The sequence below is a fragment of the Ostrinia nubilalis genome, chromosome 8 (genome assembly GCF_963855985.1).
Source record: "Ostrinia nubilalis chromosome 8, ilOstNubi1.1, whole genome shotgun sequence".
NCBI classification, from domain to species: domain Eukaryota; kingdom Metazoa; phylum Arthropoda; class Insecta; order Lepidoptera; family Crambidae; genus Ostrinia; species Ostrinia nubilalis.
The window spans coordinates 15,499,287-15,508,893 of NC_087095.1; the positions used below are offsets into that span (position 1 = coordinate 15,499,287).

The 9,607-nt window shown below is 38.6% G+C and overlaps 1 protein-coding gene across 1 annotated transcript; it reads right to left on the minus strand.

Moving 5' to 3' along the window:
* Positions 1 to 6,361: 6,361 nt before the first annotated feature.
* LOC135074027 (WAP four-disulfide core domain protein 2-like) lies at positions 6,362 to 8,984 on the minus strand. Its single transcript, XM_063968332.1, has 3 exons — positions 8,813 to 8,984; positions 7,399 to 7,605; positions 6,362 to 6,553 (listed from the first exon to the last, which is right to left on the minus strand). The coding sequence occupies exons 1-3, from the start codon at positions 8,838 to 8,840 to the stop codon at positions 6,378 to 6,380; spliced, it is 411 nt and encodes a 136-aa protein (XP_063824402.1). The 5' UTR covers positions 8,841 to 8,984; the 3' UTR covers positions 6,362 to 6,377.
* Positions 8,985 to 9,607: the final 623 nt, after the last annotated feature.

The window sequence follows — 9,607 nt, forward strand, 5'->3', positions numbered from 1 at the left end:
TTGAGATCTCAACGGAATAAAAAAAACTATGGCAGGATCAAACGTCATTGACAGCGCCTTGGCGCGTAATTCAAATTTCGAACTACGCTACGGCGTTAAGGTTCGGACAAACCAACGCGATCACAGCGCGATCAGCCGGCGTGCAGCGATGGCGATCAATGCATTTAGGTCTGGTCGCCATCGCTGCACGCCGGCTGATCGCGCTGTGATCGCGTTGGTTTGTCCGAACCCTTACGCGTTTCCAAATCGAATGATCGATTTGATTCAAATAGTGACAAAGACTTACGCCCGCATTCACAAACATTACTATGAGGTAACGCGTGGACGCATAGGGTGACACACGAACCAATCACAGAGCTCTATTCAACGCTGTGCGTTCGATTTTCTGTTTCACTTAAGCAAGTATCGTTTGTGAATACGGACATTAGTTATTATGAATGCCATTTTGTACCTACAGATTATATACGAGTAATTTCATATTTAATATAATACCAATAAATTGAAGTGCAAATCAACTAGTCGATAATAGGTTTCTCAAGCACATATTCTTAGGTCGGAATAGCCTCTTGCGTCCAGGTCACCACCGCCGGGCAATAAGAACACATTCCTAATCACTCCTAACTGGCAGCTCTGTCACAGTGTAGGATCAAGCAGTAGATGGATTACAGCATTTTATGATAATCACATTTGAGCTCATTTATTCAACATTTCGGCCTTGTACTCTCCATCGCTGAACGTAAGCCTGCGGAAAGAACGTCACAATGCATAATTTCCGGTTTTTCAGGAACTTTGAGATCGTTGGTCTAATGAAAAAGATCGGTCCTACAGTACTGTCGAGACATAATCTCCTTTCAAGATTCCGTTTACTCCACTTTTCAAAAGTTCTACGATAGATACTGAGTATAGATTTGAATACATTTACTTACATTCTAAGGTATGGAGAAGATAGTAAATATTGTAAGATTGTATTGCGCGTTAAAAATCAAGGTCCTGAAACACAGCCTTGAACTCAGTGAACACAATTAAACATCGTAAAACAGTGATCGTCATCACCAAAGATTTCAAGAGCTGTCGAAGTCTGGAATACCCACTCTGTGGCCCACACCTGGCTGTTCATTGATTCCTCCGTGGAACTGGGTCGCCTCTTCAGATGCGATTAGCCGGGCACTAAATAAAGGGACGCCTCGCTGCACCTACGAGACGGGTTTTTGATTGGGAATTAAACTCGGAATCAACCAGCCGTGCCACTTGATAGCTATTGAATAAGACATCGATATCTGTAAATGTGGGTATGTTTACCAATAGAGTGTAGAATATTATGAAAAATCTTTTTGGATAGGTAAATACATATTCTTAATTATATTGTGCTAAACATGTCCCAGCTCTAAAACACTGAATTTCAGCAGGTTACTCTGAGCAGTGGCTCAGGGGTTGCATCTCGTTTGTTTGCTTTTAAACAAGATATTTTAAAGTAGTACAAACAATTTCGTGCGACTCTGAATGCATGAAAAACAATCCAAGAATTGGTCAGGAAAATTTTATGTGTGACTAATTTATTCATTCATCAATATCAGCCAATAAAATATATGAAAAAGAATATACCTACTAAAAGTTGATTATTCATTTATTCATTCATTGTCGAAACATAAACCAGACTCGATTGCTCAAACCGTTTACCTGATTCGTATCGAATCAAAACCGGTGATGGATTCGAATAGTTAAAATGTAAATCCGGGCTTAACGAATGTGAGCGAAAAGAGCGAAACTCGATGTGATTTCACGATTCTCGATCGGGGATCGTTAATGGAAAACACGAGTTGGCCAATCTCATCATCAGGATTATCTTTCGAATGAAATGATTTTTTCGAAACTCAAAAAAGAACCGTTCTGCCTTCTTTTTTGAGTTACTTTTTTCGCAATTTTTTATGAATACAAAAAAAACAAAGTAGGTAACTATTGCTTCTGAAAAGGTTACGTCATAACAGTTCATTTCATTACGAGTAAAACAGTATTTATGAAAACTTTTCATATCAATTCAGAGTTACAATGCCGCAAACTAGGAATCGCCCACTGTTTACACGAAAACAAACAAAGAGCTTATTTTATTGGCTTCTATTTACTTAAGTAAACAATTAATTTCAAATAGGTCATTCGACATTCACGCGACGCAGGTACCGTTTACAAAAACTTGCACGCGACACGAAAAATATCGTAAAACGAGCAGTTTTTCAGAGTTTTCCTCGTTTTATTGAAATTTACGCGGCTGCCTATTGTGCTTAATTAAATTCTTTGGAAGTGCGAACGGCTCGGCTAATGAAGTCTCTCTAAAATTGACCTGCGGGGTTCTTGAGCCGTTACGCGCGTAGAGATGCGATTAGTCTGGGGGACTCTTTGTTCGTGTGCTCAGTCGTGTTTGTAATTGCTGAGGATCGTGGGTTTTATGTACACAGTATGAAAATAATGGTTCACTGTGGTTGTATGTTTTATTACAGTGTTTTATTACACAAACTTAGTGCTAACAGGTCAGTCATCAACTATGGCCCGAACATGACGTCATGACGAGGAGTTAGATTCTTAAAAGGAATATCACAAAAAAACCATGCACTTTGCATGCCGCTACCCATTACAATTAAAGGACGAAAATGATGATAGAATTTGAGAATCTTTTCAAAATGTTACTTTACATAGCAAATGCAGTTGCGTAGTAGATAACTGCAGCTTTTAACGTGGTCATTGTACTCTACCATTCTCTAATCTTCTTTGAGATTAACGTTGTATTTTCACGTGCTACTTTAATTACATTTACTCATCATGGATTCCGTTTCGTAAAGGAACGCTGCACTTTAAAACACGAACGAAAGAACACATTAGAATTCCCTTTGTCTACGTACAGACGCGTCTTTTTAGACTTCACAGGTATTTGCCGAATAGAAATTCCATTTCTCGAATTAAGTACTTTACCACGTTTGCTTTCTATAAGACAGACTGAGGCTGAGTTGCACCACCTAGCTGTGACCGTAACTTTAACGATAACCGGTGTTTTTTGTATGGAGTTTGACAGATTTTTGACGTTTGTCAAAGCTAAAGTAAGATGGTGGATGGGATGGCCTTACAAAACAGACAAAAAGAGTCTAGCATTATAAAGTGTGAAGGTGAAATGCTAGAGTCTGCTCCGATCTTTCAAGCATTCAACGTAAATTAATTAGCTGAAATTCAAACTGAATCCCAAATATTCTATAAGGTAGGACGGAGGTAAACACGAAAACAGAGTTTACTTATGAAATTCAGGGTATTGTGGAAATTCATGATTCTTATTACATAACTAGCGGCCGCCCGCGACTTCGTACGCGTGGATCCCGTTTTACCCTCTTAGGGGTGGAGTTTCGTAAAATCCTTTCTTATGGATGCCTTTGAGTTATATATATTTAGATATATGGAGTTTAATTTGCTTACGAATGATAAAAACAAAAATAAAGAACATGGAAAGACGAACGATGAAATAGGAACGAAATCTATAAATGCACAATCAGTTCATTAATTATCATACCCCATTGAATTATTTTCGAGTAATTAATTTAATTAGAACTTTACATAAAATAAATCCTGAAAAATCGCATCGCTATCGCATTATTTATGTCAGCAGGTGGCAAAAAATAGAAGTGGGCAAATTAAACGTTGTAACGAGCCGACGTGGCACTTCTCAATTGCGCCGTTTGCCTCCCCTCACTTCACACCTAACCTGGATCTGAAGTAACACCCTGTAACTGAGGCGTTTGTGATCGTTCTTATTGATACAAATGATTTTTATATTGCTGAAATTTTGAAAAAGAACCCGAAACATATGAAACCTCTTTCATCAAACAAAATTTTGTGAGTAGATAGGATTAGTGTAAAAAATGTAGAGATACTAAAGTTTTGATGATAGATTATACTAGAGTGGAAACACGTCCTCACACATGTTGACTTCAATCACAACTGTAAATAAAAAAAGACCTTTTAAAATTAAAAAGAACAATAATATTACATAATAAGTATTACCCACCGGAGAATAATATTATTATTTTAGCAAGTATCGTTTTATCGGGAAAATAAACTATGAATTCTTTTCGGTCAATATCTTTAGTAACTTTCTTCAAAATGATATACTTAATAACTATGTTACTATACTATTTTCTACGTATATCCTCTTGAATCACAAATTTCAAAATCAAAAACAGCGGAAAATTTTGAACACTCAGTGTTCTTACTCGTACCATCGCCAGGGACATCCATTGTACTGTTAAGACAATACGATAACAATAACATTAAATTGTATTCAGTAAGAATATTTCTTTGGAACAGATATATTTTATTGGCACAACACCTTTGTTGGGAAAAGCTAAAGAACGAAAAGCCACGGCATTTTTCTTAACAATACACTTTATGAAGCCACGCAACACAAAAACTAAGCAAACGCGGCAAAAGTCAACGACATACGTATGTACGGGGTTTCGTAGAATAAAGTATAGATTCTGTCTATTCAAAGACAAAAGTTAAATTATATTTAAACAAAATATAGGTATTAACGAAGTCAAACAGTTTTGGTTTTCAAAACAAAATACTAATTTTTAATTCAAAAAGCGGCTTAAGGGTCATTAGGAGAGCTGTTCTTCTTCGAACTTCGAAATAAACATTTAGAATTTGGGAAAACTTAAACGTTTGCGACAATCTACCTAATGAAAGGGTATAAAAACTCATCATGATCTATTTATCTATCACCATGATGTAATCGCCTTCTGTTCTATTCCTCTTTGAGCAAGATATTTCAAAACGTGATTGCCAACAGCTAACTCATAAAAAGATTTAAAACTTTGTGCATAAAAAATAGCTGTAAATCTTGCCATGAGTCCCTTTAGAACCCTAAAAATGAACTTTATACGAATAAACCTGAATAAACCCAAAAGAAGGCAGGTGCAAATAAATTGAAATGAAAATATTGCGAGCTTTATTTCACAAATGGGAAATAATGCCTTCATTCCCGGACTAATCGTGTACTGGAAATAAATAGGTATATTTTGTGAAATAAATAAACATAACTGTACTTTTTACATTAAGAAAGTTCGAGCGCTCTTTATAATTCGTGCTTACGTTCTTTCGAGTCAATTAGATTCTGTTTTTTAAAACTCGTTACCATTTCGTATTTGCCACTATTCGTAATTATAGTATAAGGTTCCTATTCTATAATAGATGTCAATGATATGAAAGTCAATAACCTTCAAGTTTTATAATAGGGGCCATGGATGTGTGGGCATCAACATAAGATAGAGTTGCTATATCTGGCTTACGAAGCCTACTAGCAAATTTTTCAACTGCTGTAAATTTTCACTTCGATCGATCTGTCATCTATTTCGACCCCCAGAAATTGCTCGGCTGTCATGCCTGAACATAAATTAACTGTTGAAATTTCGGTTGCGTCGGATATCGTTAATTCGGTAACGGTAATTCAGTAACAGTATCGGCAGTTCGACGACTATTCATTTTGAAAATTACAAGGGTATTACATTACAAAAAAGTTAATACTCAGTAAAATTTATTGAAGCATATATTATACACAACAAACAATACAGTTATGAATGTTAATTAATTATCAAGTGAATTAATCAAATATTTTCTATCATCTTAATACCCACAGTGAGTCCCTCAGTCACTGTGAAAATCTAAAAGCTCAGCAATCAAATAGTTCTTTATTTTTGTAGTTTTTTGTTCTTAGACTGAGATCAATCGAGCATCATTTGGTTTCTTTTGATATTTTAAAGACCGTTTCGGGGTACATATTGAAACAAAATTCAGAGCTTTTTTGTATCGTGCTTCTCAAGCCTAATAAACCCTCAATGAGCGATGCTGTTGCGACGCTATGATACGTCACTTACTGATATATAGGCCCCTAGAATGATCTGACAAAGCCAGTGGTTCGAACGCGCTCGTCGCTGATTCAGGCACTGCTTTACTCACAAAAAAGCTCGCTTGACCTTATCAACTTCTAATAAGGCACAGGTTCCTCCGTGGGCGGTGCCTCTAGGGACCAGTGGGTCTAGACAAAGTGCAAATTATAATCGCAAACCAGTCGACAAGTGGTCGAAAGCCCCTTTTTTGTATGGAGTTTTGACGGATTCGATTTTCGATTCGATCAAAAAGTGCGTTTCGTCTAGGGGGGCAGAAGTGGCGGTTGTGTGAGTTACGTCACATTTAAAAATCGAATACATCTAAATGTCAAAATGCCGAAGTAATGAGATAAGGTTTATTTGTTGGTGAGTTTATGCATGACTCCTAACCCTTGGAGTGCCTTTGATTTGCCGCCAAGTGCCGCACTTTGCAGCAAAGGCGCCCTTATCCAGCTTCTAATAAGGCACAGGTTCCTCCGTGGGCTTTGCTTCGCTCTCGGGCCGCTGGCAGGTGAGCGCGCCGCAGCGGTTGGGACAGCACTTCAGAGCGCGCGGGCAGTCCGAATCTCCCGTGCAAGAGTGGGAGCACACCCATACTCCTCGCGGGTACTCGGGGCAGCTGCCTTTCTTCACTGGAAGCCAGAAAGTATTCTAGATTAAAACTTGAGAATCCTTTCTACATACACGCACACATTATAAGCCAGACAGTAGGTACAGAATCCAAATCTCACTAAGTGATTCATTTATATTCATTTTAGTTAGGTAATTAAAGCTTAATTATAACCTGTGATTGGTTCCTGCCAGCTCATCCTACTTAGACAAAGCACATTTATGATTGTTTTAATTCTCTAAATTTTTTGAACGTCCTTACCTAGCTCGCTGCGTAAAACGATTGAAATTGAATCTGTCGTTTTACTTTATTTAGGGAGCTGGATTAAGTCCAATATTTTCCCCATAGTATTTATCTCCGTGCGTGAGTTGAATGCAGAGCGCCAAATCCAGGAGCAAGTATTCCAAAAAAGTTGGCATTCAACTCGAACACGAAGTATACGTTTGAATTTAAAATATTAATGCCAGGGAATTAAGTTAATAACATGCGAGTAATATCATACGTTAATAACAAATTAACAAACGAATCATCTCTGAATATTTACCTAAAGTAAGGAAACATCGGGGGACACAAACCAGGGGACTCGGCGCCGACAGCACATTGGTACAGAGACACTAATGTTGCAAGACTGCTGAATACTGACCTAAAGTAAGGAAGTGCCTCTGCGTGACCGGGTCGACGCACATGGCGCCTCCGCAAGCAGTGGGGCAGCACAGCTGGGTGGTGTTCACGCAAGGAGCCGCCGGGCCGCACGCCGCATTGCATAATATGTCCACTGGCAGCGTCGGGGGACACGATCCAGGGGACCCGGAGCCGGCAGCGCATTGGTACAGAGGCACCAATGTTGCAAGACTGCTGAATACTGACCTAAGGTAAGAAAGTGTCTCTGCGTGACTGGGTCAACGCACATGGCGCCTCCGCAAGCTGTGGGGCAGCACAGCTGGGTGGTGTTCACGCAAGGAGTCGCCGGGCCGCACGCCGCGGTGCAGATGTCCACTGGCAGCGTCGGGGGACACGAGCCAGGGGACCCGGAGCCGGCAGCGCATTGGTACAGAGGCACCAATGCTGCCAGGACTGAAAATGGTAAGGAAACTTCATTGTAAAGTCTGAAGCTAGAACTCTTCTCGTTCCCATCGCAACTTCTGAGTAGCCTCATGCATGCCTGCATATTATTATTATTATTTATTGACAAAGATCTACCAACAACACATATTAAACCCAACCGGAGAAAGTTGAATAGTCTCTAGTATAGCGATAGTCTTAGAGCCCACTACGAGTTTAAATAAAATATACCTAAGAGGAGACTACTGGAGACAAGGCTCTCAAGTTTCCCCGTAGCAATGCGAGATAGGTAACAAAACACGGAAAATTGCTTTCTTAGAAAACCTTTGATTATACTCGTACTTGCTCTACGGACAAATAAAATTTATGTTTGTTTCAGCCAAATGACGACCACTGCCGGACAAAGACCTCCCCCAAGGATTTCCATAACATCAGCACATTGGTACAGAGGCACCAATGCTGCCAGGACTGAAAATGGTAAGGAAACTTCATGGTAAAGTCTGATACTAGAACTCTTCTCGTTCCCATCGCAACTTCTGAGTAGCCTCATGCATGCCTGGATATTAAACCCAACCGAAGAAGGTTGTTAGTCTCTAGTATAGCGAGCGATAGTCTTAGAGCCCACTACGAGTTTAAATAAAATATACCTGGAGACTACTGGAGACAAGGTTCTCAAGTTTCCCCGTAGCAAGCAGCGAGATAGGTAACAAAACACGGAAAATTGCTTTCTTAGAAAACCTTTGATTATACTCGTACTTGCTCTACGGACAAATTTATGTTTGTTTCAGCCAAATGACGACCACTGCCGGACAAAGACCTCCCCCAAGGATTTCCATAACATCAAACTCATGTAAGTAACAATAATTCATGACTGAACTACTTCTTATAAACTGTCAAGTCACAGTATCTCTGTCATCCGTATGATAACAGATAAGAACCGTCGTCACGCCTTGGAAATGGTTTCCAATATGAGTACATTAAGATTTTCATCGTGCTTTTATTAAGTAAATGGTTAGTCCATTTACTTTAAAAATTATATGATAATATGACAAATTAATCGACAGTTCGCAGCACATATTTACACCACCAGACTATCAGGTTGACTGAACCTTTGACATAGCGATTATGTACTTACTTAACACTTAAACACAACACAAACACAACAAAGCACAAATCAGGAAGTAATTTCTTCAACGTCCCATTTGTTAGGAGGACTCACCAATTATCGGGACACAGAGGCGCAGCATTTCCACAATTAAGCGTGCGCCAGTCTGCTTCGGCTTATAATTCCCGTTTACAACAATAATTACTTGGAATTTATCGCGTCACAAATAACAAGCGACACACGGGTACGGCGAGCGACAAACAATTCTCGAGAACTTATTATCACTGCACTAGTAACTCAGCCCAGCTTTAACGAAAGTGAGCTTTATACAGAAATGTAATCACTTTGGTTTGATTAATAAAAGGGTACGACATTTTGTTGGTACGACTTTGAGACCTCAACGTGATAAATCAGCTTCTTCTTATCGCTGTTGTGCAAGAAAATCTGTTTGTTTCTCATGCTCCTGCTTACTCTACCAGACATTAATTTATCATTTTAATTCCATGTTGCTTATGTTAACTGTTAACTTACGAGTAACTTGGATCTTTTCTGAAATAAGTCAAGTTACACTGCTTCATGAATTTGATAGCAGTGTGTAGTCTTCGATCTCAGTCATAGATAAATAAAACGTAATAACTTTAATGATACTTATAATCTGTTCACAATTTACGAATATTAGAAACATAAGGAAAACCGCCATAATCTTTGCTCAAAAATTGCGTCATCAAATAAGGAAAAGTCTACAAAATTTGAATAGATTTCTGTATAATTCAAGTCGAATTAAGCATTTTTTGTGTTGACCATCGATTCTATTTTATGTTTGACACTTGAAAAATAATCAGTAAAGAAGTTATTGTAACAGATGATTACAAGGTTATCAAACATAACATAATTTCCTACATGTATGCA

Excerpts from the sequence above, each read along its gene's own strand:
- LOC135074027 (XM_063968332.1), bottom strand. The coding sequence starts at position 8,840 with ATGCTGCGCCTCTGTGTCCCGATAATTG. Across the intron at positions 7,606-8,812 it reads CCTCTGTGTCCCGATAATTG|TCCTGGCAGCATTGGTGCCT; the intron begins GTGAGTCCTCCT and ends TACCATTTTCAG. Across the intron at positions 6,554-7,398 it reads GAGACACTTTCTTACCTTAG|TGAAGAAAGGCAGCTGCCCC; the intron begins GTCAGTATTCAG and ends TCTGGCTTCCAG.